Raw genomic sequence first — 19,075 nt, 5'->3', positions numbered from 1 at the left:
AGCCGCCGAGCGATTTGAGCACCTCCTTCAGGCGACCCTCTCCAATTTTGCGTATTTGAGCTAGAAGGGAGAAATTGCTTAGTACTCGTATCCTTTTAACATATGTACATAGTATTTATTATAATTTTTGTTTGAGTGTGCGGGGCCAAATGAGCCTCGTCTCGACTTACGTAAATCCATGCAGCTTTTGTAAAACTGTTTCGCCTTGATTGTGGCGTTGTTGTCATTGTCATTGATGGGCTCCTCAAGCACGCCTTTTAACACCACCTGCTGCTCGTCAGAGAGAACCTAGCAGAGATATTTGTTTCCATATATTATACATACATTATTATTTATGTCTATGTGTTAAAAAGTAATTTTCTTATGAATCCTAATAAACATTTAACGAGAAATGCAGAAAAATTAAGAAGCATCAATGAAAACCTTTTCGATCGCGAAAGAACCTTTCTTTACGTGAAACACAAAAAACTGAGTAGCATCGACTAAACGAAATAATTGAAATCGGTTACACGAGTATCTATGATAAGCTTGAGTCTGTGGTCTTCAAGTGATTGGGTAATTTCTTTGCATTTTCTTCCGCTTTGAAATGTGTTTATTGAAAACTGTGGGTTAGGGAGAATAAATATATATCTGTGTTCGTATGGAATAGTAGCTTATGTGGCATTCCTTTTATTCTTTAGAGGGACGGAAAATAATCATAATTTTTTTAAATTTTAGCCAAAAAAATCAACAAGTTGTAATCGTTGTAAAACAATTTCAACTATTCACATTTATTTGTGTTCGTACGTTCTACTGTAATTTACAATTATTTTTATTTTTCGAGTTTAATCAATAAAGTATAAAAATAGTAATTAATATTTGAGTTATATTTTTTCGCTCAAAGCAAATAATTATTACTTGATTTTTAATATTTTTATTGAGCTTTGTACCACGATTGTTTATTAGGAAAAATTGAAAAAGCAACAAAGTCTAAGCGGTAGAAGTTATAGCACTATTTCGGAGATCACCACATCTCCTCATCAGACTTCTTTTTTCTAGACTTCAGCAGGAATCGAACCTGCGAATTCGATGTTCAAAGTCAGAAGCGTTAACCACTGAGCTATGACATCCCGTAAACTCTTGTTGCTAATTCATTTTCCTTATTCAACCAACTACTATCAAGTGCAGCTGATTTTGTAGTTGGTTGATAGTTGGTTGAATAAGGAAAATGAATTAGCAACAAGAGTTTACGGGATGTCATAGCTCAGTGGTTAACGCTTCTGACTTTGAACATCGAATTCGCAGGTTCGATTCCTGCTGAAGTCTAGAAAAAAGAAGTCTGATGAGGAGATGTGGTGATCTCCGAAATAGTGCTATAACTTCTACCGCTTAGACTTTGTTGCTTTTTCAATTTTTCCTAATAAACAATCGTGGTACAAAGCTCAATAAAAATATTAAAAATAAAATTTTAACAAGCCACAATAACATTGACAATTATTACTTGATTTTAATTTTTTCGATTAAAAATAATGATTACTTGATGATATTTATTTTTTCGCTTAAAGATAATAATTATTATTGAGTTTTATTTTTTCACTTAAGAATAATGATCATTTAAAATACTCAAAAGCTATACCAGCTAGCATTAAGTCCCAAAAGTTTCAGGTCAAAATTTCAGTAGATTGCGTCTGTATGGCTTTTTCAATTTCATAAATAATCATTATTTTTAAGTGGTAAAGTAAAACTCAAAGGGAAAAAATAAAAATCATAAAATAATCATTATTTGTGATCGAAAAAATAAAAATCAAATAATAATGATTAAATGCTGATTTAAATTATTTTACTCATATTGAATTCCGGCCCTGATTCTTTAAACCACAAGGAATTTTTTGCTGAGACTTAATAAGAATATTGACTTGCTAGTATCGGAATTATTTCTTGCACGCTTATTTGCCAAGAGTTCTTCAACAGCTCGGCTCCAGTGATCGCAATCGTATGCTGCATTATACTAAGACAGGGCTGCCAACGCTCCTTAGCTATGAGAAGCCATATTGAGGTTAAAAAAGTTCCAAAACGTGCCAAATAGTAAAATAAAAGTGCCAAAAAGGGTGCCATCTTGTTTAATCCTTCCCATTTAGCAATTAAATAAGAACTACATTTCTAAAACAAAAGGGCAATGCCAACATAAAATAAACCAGTTAAATAATCTTTAGAAATTAGAAAATATTAGTTGAGAAAAATAAGTACATGCAAAGGATTTCACAAAAATGTACTGAAATATAACTATTTTTGAAAAGTGCCATTTTGGCCATTTTGTGTAAAATTGAAAAATTAAGTGCCATTTGATGTAAAGTAGGGCCAAAAATGCCACGGTTTGAGCCAAGTTGGCAGCCCTGAATACAGATATATTTTAACTTTGCAGCGTGCTTATGGTCGATAACCTGTCTGAGATGGACCAAAATTGTATTCGCTTGCGATTCCGGCTCTGACTGGTTTCACTGTAGTAACCAAAAATTATAAGATACCCAAAGTAAAAAAAAAAATGAAAATCTTGCAAAATAAAACACTGACTTATTAAAATTTATACGTACATACTACATATCGCTACCTTACTTCACCACGGCCCTAACCAGCAAATTTTTTATTTTACAGGAGAAGCAAAAAACATTCTAAAAGAAGAAAATACTAATACTTTCAAATTTTTAGCAAAGGTGTATTTCAATATATCCTACCAAAATCTGTGGAAAACGCAGTTTCTAAAGAAATGTTGGTTCGGGCTTTTGTGAATTAAGGTACCGCTATGTATTTTAACCTTACCTCGAATGTACTAATGGAGCTGCGATCTTCGGGTATGATATGTATCTTGTTCCATGTGCCACAGGCGAACTGAAAAAAGTTTGTGCAAGGGTCCGCTGTTGTATCCATGGCCGAAAGCAACGAGGCAGCTGAAGAAGGAAAATCAAGTACATAGTTACATAAGTATGTATGTATGTATATATGTGTGTTGTATGCTAACATCTTTCAATTAAAGACTACTTCACTTATAATTACGGTGACCATTCGTACCAATTTTGGCGGAACAGTACCGATTTTGAGAAAATTTTCCAGCTGAATATTTTTTAAAAGTCGGAACGTATAAGTGTCCCGATTTTTCATATTTGTACCGATTAAGTCCTGATTATCAGTGTTTTCTTTATTAATTTAATAAGAGTTTCCCTGTACTCCGGCCCAAAAGATAGTCGGCTATATTTTCATAAAAAATAATAAAATTTTTTTAAACAAAGAAAAGGCGTCAAAACTTGCTAAAATGTCTTTTGCCTATTTACATTCTCGCCACTGTATATATTGTGTGTTTACATTTTTGCGATCATTTTTGAAGTTTTTTCTCTTTGTTTTGTTTTAAATAAAACTGGGTTAAAAGATTGTATGTCTTTTCATTCTAAAAACAATATTGTAGGTTCAGGTTCGATGCTTTAGAAATGGTCCGATTTTTGGCCAGAGAAATCTGGTCACCGTACTTATAAAGATGATACGGTTGCTTTGAAAAAAAAAATTCTGTTGATTCCAGGGTGTACGGAGAACTTTTTTTGTTTGCTTGTAAGATGGTAGCGTCTAATGTACACACATATACCTTTGTGGTCAGCTGATTAAGTTAAGTCACATTTTAACCAGTTTTGGCTATTTTTCTTTTGTTTATTTAATATTTATAAATTTTTTTTTTATGAAAGTCTAACACATTGCATAACCAGCACTACATAACTCCCAATTTAAAACTTCGCACAAAAATTATAACAATTCAACAAACTTTAATAATTACACTCAAAATTTTTAACTTTTTTAGTAAGAATTTTACATCCCCCTGGGAGTTTTCGAATTAACTTCGGCCATCAGGATTTCCCCTCCATAATTTTCATTTCATTACAGTGGTTCCATATAGCATACAAAGCTGGCCAAAATACAAAATCAAATCAGACCAAGTTGAACTTGCTTTGTTGTAGGTTCTTTGGGCAACCAATTACAAATTTGATGCCAGATTTTAAAAATTCAAAATCGCGTATCCAATAAGGCGACCTGAATATTCAAAACTAGAACACGGTGCTATAAAAAAAAAATTACGACATCCACTCGAAACAAAACTGAGTGCAGATTGTAGGTGGGGTCGAGTACAATATGAAAATAGGTTTGTTATAGTTCCTGAACCCTCTATTTTTTTTACAAAAAAAAATGTTATTTTCGTACTTGATCAATTGACTTGACTTGATCTAAAAGAAAATTAATTTACAAACAAATTGATACCTTACTCAATAACCTAGGATAAAAATCGTCTAAATTAAGCAATTTCAGTAGAAATACGGCCTTAAATTTATATGTGTACATGTACCGGACGTTCAGATTTTTTTTAGCAGCGAGGCTAAGGAACTCATCATTACTTACTCAAATTTGATATAAACATACAATGGCTCTTTAGCGAAAATTTGGTTTTTCATAGAATTTTAGGAAAATGGACGTGACAGGATTTGAAGTTGGAATTGCATTTGCAAATTTTTTGCTTGCTGCCATAGCAACCGTATACATTTTGTTGTTGTCAATTTACAAATGCAACGAATATGCAAATCCAAGAGCATATGCACAAGATCCTGATCAGCCCTATTAACTCCATTCACGTTTCAAGAGTCTTTATAACGGACACAATGTTAATTTTTAAAAGTAGAAAAAACCATAAATTTCCGCGAGCTGCGACTTTACGCTTATATTCATGAGTAGGAACTTCATAGTAAGCATTGTCTTTTCAGTAAAAATATCCGTTATTGTGTTCTTTATAAAACTACGATAAATTGAGCATAGCAATTGAAAGCAAATTTTTTGTTTACTTTTGGCAGTTTTTTTGCTATTGGGGACTTGTGTGCGCCTGTTATTCTTCGTTCGTAACTGTGATACACCTAAACTTTTTAATGGAACCAGGCTGGTAGTAAAACAAATGAATCCACAGATCTTACAATTGAATTTAAATGCCGTCAGTTTCCTCTGGGGCTAAGCTTTGCCACTTAAGGCTAGGTATTGATCGGATGCTCCCGAATGGGAAGTCCGAATAATATATATATTTATATACTTATTTGTTCACCACGACCGACGTCGGGAACTCTGCCATACATGTGTATATACAATTAATTAAATAAATTTACAATATCGATGCGAAAAACTTTTAAAAGCGTTTCTATTTATTTCATTTGTTGTTTAACGTAATAAGTCTTACCATACGTATATGGCTCGAGTACCAAAGCAAACAGGTTGTGCTCCGCATTCACGCACACACACATACGTATGCATTTAAATATGTATGTATGTACATATGTATGTGCAAAAGCACATTCAAGTGTCCGCTCTAAACCTTTTAGAATTCATTGAGAAGTTAAGTTTTCAAACAAGGAAATGTGTGCAAATGTCAGTGTATACTTTATCGAAAGAGGTCAGGGTAAATGGGTTGTGGTTGTTGGTGTTGGGATATGTAGGAAAACTTTAGGTGCATATACACCAACATACATAGACATATGTATCTATCTGCAAAAAACAAAAAAAAACATACATAGATATGAGCCGTTTATTTTCAAAATGACATAAGTAATATCCACATCTTCTGCTTAAATGATTGGCACTTCTAATTGAATGCATCTGTAAATCGTTCTACCGTCATAAACATACTGACAAAACTTCTTACGGTTTGGCTGTTGAAGTTGAACGAATATCAGACGCGTTCAGATACAGTTAAATGATCACTCATTGAAGTCGAATGGCATGAAATGACTTATACCACTTTCAAAATAAACGGTTCACATACAACTGCCACGTATCTATATGAATGCGTATGTGTTCACATACATACATATGTACATATGTATGTATGTATACAATAAACAAAGGAGTGTTACTAAACGTTACTCATACGCCCGGTAGAACTTTCGTAGGTAGGAGCGTTTCTAAATCAGTTGTGTTTGAAGCGGTGATTCATGAACCGCCATCGGCACGGTGCGTGTGTACATGCATGCTTAGGTACATATTTATAAATAAGTACATGTTTGTATATAAAATTCGATATTAGCACGAGAAACGCAACCGGCAAATTGTCGCTGGCACATTTAGTAACGCTGTTATCTTTTGCATTGTAGAGCAAAGTTTTTGCAAAAGGTAGCCAAGCATTTAACAACTAAAAGTTTCTAAGCAGTTTTTCTAAGCTGCTTTGATAAATGAAAGAGTTCCATTTAGCATGGTTGGTGTTCGTGATCGTCTGCACAAATGTGTGTTGAAAAGTGAATTTGCTTGGAGGAATTATAATGAAATACATAGGTATGCAGTGTGTGTGTGTTTGTGTGTGTGTGTGTGTATTTTAGAGCTGGAACTTTAAACATTTTAGTCTTATTACTTTATTTTTGGTCTGGCATTAATAAGACATTTGTGCAACTTAAAAGCTGGACGTCAAGTCAAGCAGAATACACACGCGCACATACTCGTATTTCATGTAGGATCTAACATTCGAACATGACAGTTACATCAGCAACAACAATAGTAAAAATAAAAACAACCAACATGGCAACAACCTTTCCACAACGGCATGAGCAACATTGAGAACAACAATACCCAAACTTATTTAGTTGATACAGTGGCAACAATGGCAACACAAACATATGTAAGTATGTATATAAGTATGTGTGTATATTTGAACAAGTGAACATTGCCGTTCAACCAGCAAATAGTCCACTGGAGAGCTCTGCTGAGGAAATTACATGTTTGTTTGTGCCACCAATCAAAATGGCTGGCAATGTCATGTTGTAAAACGGCTAAAGAACATATGAAATGCATTCTGAATTGGACGAACGCTTGCCAGTTTCCCAGTTTGTCGGTTGGGCTGTTGAAGTCTTACTTCAGCCATCCGTGCGCTTGCAGCGGCATGCGGACAGAAGCTGGGACAGAAACTTGATGTACATTGTTGACAACAAAGGTTGTCATAGATGTCATCGTTAACATTATGCTTTGTTGTTGTTGTTGTTGTTGTTGTTGTTGTTCCTACTGTTGTTAGCATGTACTTACATACATATGTATGTATGCATGTGTGTAGTTTTAAATTGCTATATCATATATACATATAGAATTTATTGTTGTTGTTTTTAATTTTCGCGCACATTCACAGTTACGAACTGAACTTATTTTCAAATACATACGTATGTACATACATTACGGCGCCTCGCCCAAAAAGTTGCGGGTTTTTCACCGGAGATATAAAATTTCTTCCCTTTTAAAACTTCCGCGAAAATATTAATATTTACATGGCCTGGAGATACCTCCAAAACCTTATTATGTAATTATTTTGATTCCGTTGATTTAGGCTTCACCTTTCTATCATCTGAGGTGATTTTTGGGGAAAACATATTTTTAAAAATTAATTTAATTCATAAAAAACTCGATTTATGAAGTATTTTCAAATCGGCCCCGCTCACGTACATTTCAATATATTTTCAGAATATTTTTTTTGCAGAAGTCTTAAAATATATAATTAACTTGATACTACTGATGGAAAAAGTTTCGATGTTTTTTTTTTTGTATGGAGAGTGGTGCGCCCTAATGTGCACTCATATGTACATATATATGTCATATTTCCCATAAGTGATTTTTCAGTATATTTTTTTTGTGTTCTTTTGTTAACAATTTAAGCGACTGTCATGTTTCTGTCATACATACTCTACTACTCGACAATATAGTCCGTTTTTCAGTTCTTAATCTGATACTTGTGGTTTTCATAGAATTTTATTTCTATTTTATGTGATTTTCCATATACATATGTATGTATTTTCTCTTGGTATTACATATATAAGGAAGGAAAAAAATTAATAAATACATATGCAAAGAGAGTTTTGATAGCCGGTGTTGACAACATAATTTTTACAAACTTGTGTATTTATTTCAGAAAAAAATTATTTTTTGTCAAAAGCATTAAATTGACAAATTTAGGAGGACCATAAGCTTTAATTTTTTTAATTAACTAATTTAGTAAACCCCTCAGAGATTTCTTGCTTAAAATTCACTTAACATTAACAATTTGTAACATAATTATAATCTGCAAATATTACTTCTTTTTTTGAAACAGTCCTCAACTCCTTAAACACTGTTCATAATATTAGATTCCGTGTACACTAGACCGTGTAGGAAAAAAAAGTTTAGCGTACATCTCTGATTCTAAAGCAGTGGTGGGCAGCACACGCATAACTCCATAAGCAAGTGAAACATTTTTTCACATGATTATGGAGCTCTGCCAGCGCTGCCCATGCCTATCCTAAAATAATTTTGCAATGCAATTTGAACGTAGGCGGTTGTATTTTTAATTTTTCGTCATATTTTCGGCATTTACAGTCGAATCTTAAAGTATAATATATCGATGTTCTTGCCCCTCCCCCAGAACCCAGTTCTTATCAACTTAACGTACCACCCTAATGCCATTAAATTTAAGCTTACCAAAAATTATTAAACTGTTTCCCAGAAAATATTTCGATTATTCCAGTAGAAATATTAAAAAATAAATTATATATACAGTATTTTTACCTGTTCGAACGCAATCCTCTGTTAAGCAAATATTCTGCTGAAGAGTTTTTGCACCTGCAAAAGAGAAAGGAATAAGTCAGATTGTTTAGCTTCTTGTTGCTCAATTTCAAAATATAAAAAAAAAAAATAAATTTTGCTAATACATATTTATATGTATTTACTTATACGCAGAAGTAAAAAAATCTTTGCCAAAGCAAATAACTGCAATGTACATTAGCAGGAAATGGATTTTATGGCAAACGGCTATTTTCTGTCTGTCTGTATGTTTGCACGCCCATCACTCGAAAACTAAAGCAAGGAACTAAAAGCAGATTTCACCGATGTATTGCTAGAAGTTTAACTTTAAATATAGAAAGGGTGCATTCCGAAACGTCAAAATAGAAAGCATCAGTCCCTTTTATTTCTCAGACGCACTAGAAGAAAAAGTCTAGCTTGCGCCACTTAGCAGAAAACTAGCATCGTTGCGTGGTTGCGCATCCGAAAATATTTTTGTGCAGGGTTGCCACCTGTTTGCAAATTTTAATTTAATTAAATTGATGAGATAAATTAAATATTGCAATACGGGTCAAACTACGAGTTTAGGACTCGTTTACTGCCGAAAATATTTTTGAGGAGGGACCTACAGTTTACGCCGACTCCGAACGGCGATTGTATATTTAAGAGAATCACACGTTTGCATTTTATCATCCAAATACCATGTACTAGCCCCTTTGCTAGTACGAAGTATGAATGGATGTATATGGCAACTCTTCGCCACTTTTAATAAATAGCATATGCCAGGTGAAAACCCGTAACATTAAGGGTTTTAACCATACTTTAAGAACCTGTGATACACTAATAGTCCAGAAGCTATTCCGAAATAAAAGGCTAGGCAATTAAGGTGCCGCAGTCCCAAGAAAAATACCAGACAATCTAGGATTTAAAATTTAAATATGTATAGGCAATTGGAGTTTTTAAGCAATTTTCTTAAATCCTTATGGAAATGTATTGGATGTAAAAACATTAATACTGTTACACACCTAAACGTTTAACCACAGACACTCAATGGACGCGAACATGCAAATGCACTTCTGCCTGCAGAAATACTCTCGACTTTCATGTATTTAGTACGAGTACGTATCATCGTCGGCTTATAGCCATTCATAGTCCATTTATGGCGCTGGCGGTGAGTGACACACAAGATGTTAACGAGATTTTAACACTTTCTGCACGATTGACAGAACCCTGTCGTTGATGAAGAGGCAGCAGGTGGAAACCGATAGCATTCGTCAGTGGCGGCAAGCGCCCCAAAGGCTTGTTCGTCAGAGTATCGGCCAAGCCCTTCAAATTCGCTTTATCTGCCACACAATAAGTGGCGCGCATTCACTTGCACTGATTCTCCAAAAACCGCACACACACATACACACATACACACACAACTTTGCATGTGAAGCGTAAAGCAGTGTCAGCAGCAGTAAAAAGTTGGAATGCTATCCCAGCCAACATTTTCAATCACAAGCAACTTGAAATCGAGTATTCTTAGCGCGCAACTAATCTCGGAAGTGCTCTCTAGCGAGTCGTATAGCGACGGTGAGCGCGTCCAAACGATGATAAAGCGAGCCGCCGCAGTGATACGAAAACGACATTTATCCTATATAGAAAAGAAAGCATCCTGTTTTTTGTGGTCGTTTGATACCACTATGTTTGATTGCTTACAAGGTTTCTGTAATCGCTTGGAAAAGTCAGAAAAGATTCGCTTTTTCATCGCGGACAAGAATTTCTCTTAAACATTCGTCCATCCGACTCGATATGGCTGTAATAATAATAGATTGGCGCTTGTGTTAGTGTTTGGCCGAACTTCTACTCCGATTTGTGGCGTGCGCCTTGATGTTGTTACGCAAAGGGGAGGGACCTCCAGTGCTCCTGCTGATTCTGAACGGCAATTGTATTTTATATGAGAAGCTGTTTTTCATGGCAAAGGGTTGTCATTGCCTGCTGAGGGGCGACCGCTGTTAGGAAACCTTTTTCTAAATTTTTTGCGATGTTGCTTTGACCAAGGCTTGAGCCCAGACCCTGCGGAGAGATAGCGCGCACTGCTAATCCCTACACCAAAGCGGTAATGCCGAATAGACATCCAAATGATGGCTGGGACAATAGATAACTCTTACACACTAGTGCATGTACATATTTATGTATCTATGGATGTATATTTTGTATAAACTGGGGCTAGTAAGCGTTAAGTTAATTGAAATGTTCATCGTCTATAGCCCCTCGTGCAACTCACTTTACCTTATTCGTTTTTTTCCACTGGATAAGGAATTGCTGGGAACGTTGTTGCTCAATTGAAAATCGATACGTGAATACCGCGCTTACCGCGCTACGAAGATTCGCCACAACGCTCTAATGGACATTGACATGATTACAAGTGTATCTGCGAGCTCAAACATTCATACATACATACGTACATACATATGTATGTATGTATGCATAAATATGTGTCACGGTCTGGTCGGTATATCTCACCTATGTATAGGGCTCACCGGATGCGGGAGTAGGATATTGGGTAGGTGTGAGTGGTTTGCGTGTCGAAGTGAGTGATTAGCTTTGGTGGTATCGTTGAGCAGCATGACAAAGTCTCGATAGTTAGTGGCGAGTGCGGGGCTGCGCGGGGCTGCGCGGACATGTCAGGCATTAAAAACAAATTAACTTCGTTTAACTCGCTTGAGCGTTAGCTTGGTGTGTATTTAATTGTGATGAAGCGCAGATGGCTTTCCACAGTTTGCATTGCAAACGCAATATTCAACATACATACATAAGTATTAAGGTACATGCATACAAACGCAATTGTAGACACATGTGCAAACATACATACATATATGGTATATCCCTAGAACTTTTGATTTTGGTGGTCAAGTCGCTATATCTGTTGGGTATTTTTCAATAGAAAATACATATATTTTAATAAGATTTTTATAAGCTTCCCCTCCGTTTTTTTGGCGCACAGTACAGCGCCCCCATATACTGAATCGGCAAAATTAGGGGAGTTATGGCAGAAAAAAATGAAATTTGGTGTGCTGCTTTAGAATATATAAATTACGAAAAAATCGAAGCTTTGGCAATATCGGTGAAAGGACATGACTACCCCCCATACATATGTACTTAATTTTAAAAGCTTAATTTAAGCTACAATTATAAGCAGAATAAAGCGAAAATTGGTAGCTCTCTGTGAAAATTTCATTTTGCTCGGTGTAAGGACTTGAGTATCTCCCCTATATCCTTTTTCTGAAAAAAATAGATTTTAGTTACATTTGTGATTAGAATGCACTAAAAACTAATAATAACTTATAGAATTAAACTTTTTTAACTCTTTGGCAAATTTTGTTTCATTTGGTATCAGGAAATGACTAGATACCTCCCTTATGATTTTAGTTATTGAAAAAAATTTATAATAATAAAATAAAAATTTTTGTAAACTTTCTCAATGAATTTATAAATGTTGGCTTTTAAAATATACATCTCAGTTTCACCAAATTCAAAATTGTTTTTTTTTTTGTAGTCCTAAGCGATGATAGTTCCGGATCCGACATTAATAACAAATGAGCCATTAAATATCTCGTCGTGTTTCTTTTATGGAAAAATCGCACATTCCTTATACTTTTATGCCAGGCGTCTAAGACTTCTTCGGACAAACACACTAGAATAAAATAATAAAGCTTTATAAAATATTTGATTGTATTTTTGAAATCGACGACCCAAATTCGCCGGTGTACAAATTCTCAGGTTTTTAGCTTCAACGGTTGATTTTTTGTACTGAAAGGGTTAAGAAAAAAAAAATCCACTGGCATACTTATTTATCGATAGGTGGATGGTGTTTTATACTACAAAATTATATTATTCTACACTTTTAAATGTGTTCATAAATTGGTACGTGAGCAAATGAAGTTTAAACTAGTTGTTAAGCCGAAAGTTTTAAAAGGTCATAACTCTAAGAACACACACAGGACCACAAAAAAAAATTGATGAAAAGTTATTTGGACAAGCCCAGGTGTTTGATATGATCACTTCAGAATTTTTTTCTAACCTCAAACAACATGACAAACTTTATTTGGCAGACAAAATTTTTCAAATATTGATGGATTTAATTTATTTAGGAATTTTTATGAGATTTTCAAAATTCAAAATGTTGGATCCAACATTTTCTTATGTTCAAAGAATAAGGTGAAATCTGTTTGATGAGTGTGCCCGTATACTTTAACGTGATACTTCTATTTATAGGTCCAATGCCGTAATCCTCAAACTAAAACTAGTAAAACTGTAAAAAAATAAAAATTCGCTCAGAGCGAGAGAGTAACAGTACGGGATGATAACTTCTGACAACTGCTACATAACCTCCAAATTTTAATTGTAAATTGTTGCTTATTTTGTATGCACATTCAGCTCACACATCTGCAAGTGCACCTTTCTCTTGTTTACAATTTGGTTGTCAAACATACTACATCTGCTCTCTGTTTTGTTCTCTCAATTGTCAGAGAACCGAGTACGGTATCTATTTCCAGTTAAATCTGACTAATTCTGACCATTTCTGACTAGTAGGTAATTATTATTTTATATGTAGATATATACCTTGGATCGTATCTTGGATTTATACGGGTTTCGCTAAACAATAAACTAGTACCAGGTTGACCGAGCTTTGCCCGGAGTGCATATACTTTTTAAAGTTTTCAAGGTATTGATATCAAATATTGGTCATTTGGATAGCTTTAAAAAATATTTTTGAAAAAAATAAAAATGGATTTCGATATCTATTAAGTAAATTTCTTACTCTAAAATTTAGATGGCAACCATATGGCCGAAATACGCTGGAATGAATAGTATGTATCTTGAGCATATATGTACAGTGTATACATAAAAAATGCCGATTGAAATTAACAGAATAAAAATTTGAATTACATAGAAGCATGGCAGCCCTGATCGAAAATATTTTCTAATAAAAGTCCTCAACAATACCTTTCATTTGATATCCATATTGCGATGTTTTAGATAAATTTTGTAGTATCGAAAATAAGTGGCAACTATCCTAAGGCATACTATTTGTATATGGGGAAAACATTGTTTAAGAACCTTCTCATGATACCCATGAATATAATATTTTACCTTTTTTTCTAAACAAAATATTAAATAAATATACGATTCCAAATAGGTGGCAACCCTATTAATAATATTTTTTGGAATTAGGGATCTTTAAAATACCTTCCATTTGATGCCAATATTATGATGTTTTAATTAATTTGTAACTAATTTCGAATAGGTGGCAACTTTATACGAGTCTTCTCGGAGATAATGCCTATTCAGATAACCTTAGAATCCAAAAAATTATATGTGTACAAAATTTCATCAAAATCGTTAGAGCCCGCTCGTTTAATGTAATAAGATATTTTTACAAACAAATAATTACAATAAAAAATTAAATAGTCAAATCTTGTCAATATGTAAATATTTTTGCATGTTCTTCCTTAAAGATATTTAAATAAATTATATAAATATAAGTGTGCAAACGTTCGTATGTAAATGCATTCACTTAATAGGTTTTCGTATATTTACTTATACTTAAACGTATACACACGTATGTATATATATTTTAACGTTTATAATAGATTGCAAAAGAACCCATGAGTGGCATAAAGGAAATGGAATTGCTGATGTTTTCCCCACCGACAAGGCATTTAGTGTTTACAAGCAGCGGCCCAATAGGAAGCAATAAGTTGAGAATTGTGATAGAAGTACCTATATACAATTTCATATACTTATGTACGGGTATAAGCGAAAATCATACTTTTAGAAAAAATTTTAAAGTTAAGTGTGTTATAAAAATTTAATGCAGAATGCTTTGCTAAAAAATCACAATAAAATATGTATTTATTAAAGAATTAGTTATTAGAAAAAATATTAAATATGTAAGTATACGAAATGCAAAGAATTATAAAAAAATCAGGAATCCTTTGTTATCCTACTCGCCTTAAGGAAGGAGTCATCCTAATTATGAAGAGTGAAAACACATTGTCAAATGGGATTAAAAAGCGGTTTATCGATTGATATCGATCAGGATAAATCGGCTATCTGTCAGCTTTTGTCAAAATGTGTCGCCAAATTTTAGGCGTCAAAATATGACATGGTGAAAACCAGTCTTAAGAATTGTCTACTTGGCATTTTGCCTACCTGTTGGGCGCTCTTAATAACAACGCCTGTTGAATGTGTCGTCAACGCCACGGGGCTAACTAACACAAACGTGGCAAAAGGAGAAGCGACGACAATACGAGTGTAATGAAAAGAAGTGCGGATATTAAAGTGGTACGCTCGAATTGGTTGTGCAGTTGAATGGGTACCACAGACGCGCCCGTTTATTTAGACGACTGGTTGGTTGATGGTCGTTTGCTTGGTTAGTTGGTTAGTTTGTTGGTTGGCTGTTAGTGGTTTGATGATAAACACATTTCAAATAGTACGTATATAATAATGAAATTGTCTCGAACGGGATGAAATAGAACGGTAAAGAATGCAATTACATACAACAAATTATAACGTTTTTCGTTTTTATTGATCTTTGACCCAGTTACCACTACAACACCTATGCATGTATGTATGTATGTATATTTATATCACTCCATATACTTATTGAAATTGCACAATTTAATGGTTTTAAAGTGCATGAATAAATTATAGAAAAGTTATAAAAACTTTTACGATGACACAATAATTTACTTAGAAGGACTCTTGTGGGCGGAATTTAAATAGCACATTCTTCCATTCGTACCTGTGTGTATATTTATTCTTGCAAATGAACACACATACTCATATTCACTTCTATTTTAAACTATATGTATTTAGCTAAATTTTTTTAATTTGTTGTGAACTTTTTTATAAAGCTTAATTAAAGCTAGGCGCCCACTATCGGCGCAAATAGCACAATATGTATGTACCGATTTTCATCGCGCTTGATTGGTAGATACACAATTGGAAAATGTACAAAATAAAAACATCTACGAAAATTTCACAATTAAAAGCAATTCCAGGGTTTAAGATAAATATTGACTTTGACCAGCGAGTTTATAAACAATTATGAATAGCTCAGCAATATGTCTAATTTATCAAATTCTAACTGCCATACCTAAACAAAAGCGTTGGATGGAGCGGTTTCTGACGCCTAGCGTTAGCGCCGAAGTGCCATACCTAAACAAAAGCGTCAACGATACATCAAATGCAGAAATAACGCCAACAATAAGCATAGGTTTGTTTGTGTGTAACACGAAAATGATAGTTTCGCCGTTTTCTGCAGCCAACTTCAATACCTAACGCCCTGTCAAAATCGGATTTTCCAACCGCTCAGCGTTGACGCCGCGTTGTTTCGGTATGCTTCATACAAATTGTATGAGCATGAGAATTTTTTGACATCCAGACAACGCTGACGCTTTTGTTTAGGTATGTCTAATGTGACCAACTATTTCATAGCTCAAAGAAGTACAGGTAAGGTTGGGTTAAATAAACGCCGCGAGCCGATTACGAAATTTCGAATGCGGCTAATTTCGATCCCTGAGAGCTCAGTGTTTGTTCAGAAGCGCGAGCCAAAATGCTTCCATATTAGCCTTTCGAAGGTTAGACAGTCTAAAAGAAAGTGTGGAGATGATTCCACCTCATATTCCTCTTGATAGCTGATGTAAAAGCATCAGCTGAAATTCCTAGTCTCACCGCATGAATACCAATCGCACAATGGCATATCAGAACCCCCATCACTAGCCTTGAGAAGTAACGTGTGCAGAGAAATGTCTTCTTTTCCTTGTTTATGTCACAAAAGGAACCGGTTTCCCTTAGCCTAATACCAGCTCGCGCTTCGGCAATTCTGTCTGCAATATCCGCCGGCGCCATGTTCAACATACGTATGTTAAGCGCCTGTGTAGGTGTGGTAGGAAACACCGGATCCGCTAATTCCTGTTTTACAGGTGTAGCCTTTTCTAGTGAGTTCCACCAGACAAGGGCTCCTTGAAACAATATAGGCTTAAATCTGGTTTCCTAGAGCAAATTAATTAATTTGGGCGAGAGACCCTACCTTTTACTGATAGCTCCCTTTTAGCAGTACAAGACAATCGACACCTTTCCTACCCTTTCCTTAATGTTAGGTTTCTACGACAGCCGCCGTTGATCCCCCACCTAGTACAGGTAACCTTGAGCCAGATCAAAAACGGTGTATAGCAATCGTCCCTTAACTAAAAGTTACACTTCATCTACATAGGCGATCACCCGACAGCTCACTTTTTACAGTTCAACTAGAAGGTCGTTTACAACCGCAATCCAGAGCAGGAGAGAGAGAACACCACTTTGTGGAGTGCTCCTATTGACTCTGTCCTGAGTGCAGACGCTTTCCCATTATTCCGCGACAGCTCTGCCATGAAGTAAGCTTATTGGGTTGGTTTCAACCCCAAGATTATGAATATACTTGGCTAGGCCCCCTCGATATCGAAGAAGGCTCCAACTGCATAATCTTCATGCGTGAAGGTTTCCTCTGACCACTTTACCAATGTGTGCAGGGCGGTATTCACCGTCCTTTTCTTGCAATAAAAATATTGAGCCCTTGACTGATAGTCACGAGGAATCGCGTTTCTTATGTACAGGTACAGAGCTCTCTAGCATTTTTAGCAAACGCGTTTTTATCAAACACGAAGAGACTGATAGGCCTAAAATACCTAGGGGAAACATGAGTGCCTTTTCCGGCCTTCGGGATGAACGCAATACTGACTACCCTTCAAGCCATGGGGATGTACCCGGCCTTCACGCAGTTCGCATAAATAGGATCCAACCATTTGCACGACACCTTCAGAGCCCTTCGCAGCTGCGCAGGTATGATGCCATCGATCCCAGACTACAAAAAACATATATATCATGCGTAAAAAAGTGCGATAGCGATCCGAAAATTGTCGCTAACTGGTTACAGAATCTCCCTCCAGAAGTACAAAATATTGAAAAGAAGTACATTTGACTGTACTTCGAAGTACGAAGTACAAGAGCGAAAAAAGAAGTACTGTACTTCCGAAAGAAGTACGGTTGGTCACATTAGGTATGTCAGTAAGCCATTCGAAAATTTCCATTTACGAAAAAAATAAGTTTTTCTGCACACGGGTTAATCCTATAAAGAGGAGGGGCTTTTCTGTGATTTTGCAGTAAACTACAACAAAATATCGTTTCAGATTTTTTGCTGGAAAGCAAATACGAGTATAACTTTAGTACATATATAGCTTTTTACTTACCTCCATATTCAGTATCCAATCTACTGCTGTCAACGCTTACTGCCGTGCCAGCGGTGGGCAACGAGTGACAACGATAGCTGCCAGCAAAATAGATCGCCAATGCACCGATCGCAGCGCCGAGCACCATGAAAGCTGCAGCTAAGATGAGCAAGCGCCGTCTTTGTGTCGGCTCCTTCATCAGCCAATCGCTATGCTGGTGGTGCATGGGTGTTGTGGTGCTTTGGTAGGGCGAGGGTGCGTTCCGCTGAAGTGTAGTGCGCGTTGCACCGGTACCGCTGCTGATGCTCACACCAACTCCTCCAACACCACCGCCACCGCCGCCACCACTGTCAGCGCCTAAATACACCACTGTGGGCAATTTGACATGCGGTCCATTGTTCGCTGCACTGTTGTTTAAATTCTTGCTATTCTGTTGTAGGTTAGACAATTTGTCATCTATAAGCGTAGTGGTGGCGATGTCGCCGCTATCGCTGAGCAGCGGCGAAACGGCAGTTGTTGCCCCGCCGTCCTCCATTGTTGCACCGCTGCTTACGCCAAAGATATGCGGTGTGCGTAGATAACCATTATTCAACAATTTATTCGTTTCGGGCATAACAGCTACTATCTCAGTGGGTGTGGTTTTGCAAGCGACGACTGGCGTGAGTAAACTTTTGATTCAAATATTAATATTTTTTTTGGAAATTAAACTTTTGCTTTCTAGTCTGAATTGCTTTGCGCTTTAACAGCTGCTGTCATTGGTAATTGGTATGGCGTTTTGTCACTAACTGGTTTCAAATTTCTGCGGATGTCTGGTATTCGTAATTAATTGTTCAAATTATATTTTGATTTATTAAAAATACACACAACACGTATGTACATATGTACATATGTGTGTATGTACGAATGTATTTATGTTTCTATTCATATTACCGCGTATAATTCTGTTATGTACATATGTATGTATGTATGTAAGTAGTTATGTATTTATTTTTGGTCATTACTTGTATATATGTATGTAGAGTTTATTTGCCTTTGGTTATCATTTCACTTATTTTTATTACCTGTGTAAAAAAAAAAGTTCGTCTACACCCTTGAAAAGGAATTTTTTTTGTCGGTTCACATTTTTCGTCATATCGGCGTTTACAGTGGGACCTTATCGATGACAGACTCCATGCACATATGTAACGTTTTGTCGGTAACGATGTTTAACTGGGGATTAGTGTTAATCAGAGATGACGAAAGCGGCCCTGAGAGTT

At 35.6% G+C, this 19,075-nt stretch overlaps 1 protein-coding gene across 1 annotated transcript; it reads right to left on the bottom strand.

Moving 5' to 3' along the window:
* Positions 1-6: 6 nt before the first annotated feature.
* Positions 7-18,622, bottom strand: LOC108376557 (neprilysin-2-like; the record flags this gene model as incomplete). Its single annotated transcript, XM_017632775.1, has 5 exons — positions 17,841-18,622; positions 8,569-8,622; positions 2,797-2,924; positions 171-288; positions 7-60 (listed from the first exon to the last, which is right to left on the bottom strand). Coding segments are annotated over exons 1-5 (946 nt in total), but the record flags the coding sequence as incomplete, so codon positions are not given.
* Between the last annotated feature and the right edge of the window lie 453 nt (positions 18,623-19,075).

This window comes from Rhagoletis zephyria, unplaced genomic scaffold (assembly GCF_001687245.7).
Source record: "Rhagoletis zephyria isolate East Lansing unplaced genomic scaffold, Rhagoletis_zephyria_1.1 Rzeph_scaffold_10639, whole genome shotgun sequence".
Classification (NCBI taxonomy): domain Eukaryota; kingdom Metazoa; phylum Arthropoda; class Insecta; order Diptera; family Tephritidae; genus Rhagoletis; species Rhagoletis zephyria.
Note: the sequence above shows the minus strand (reverse complement) of the source record. Positions and strands in the feature narration are given on the sequence as shown.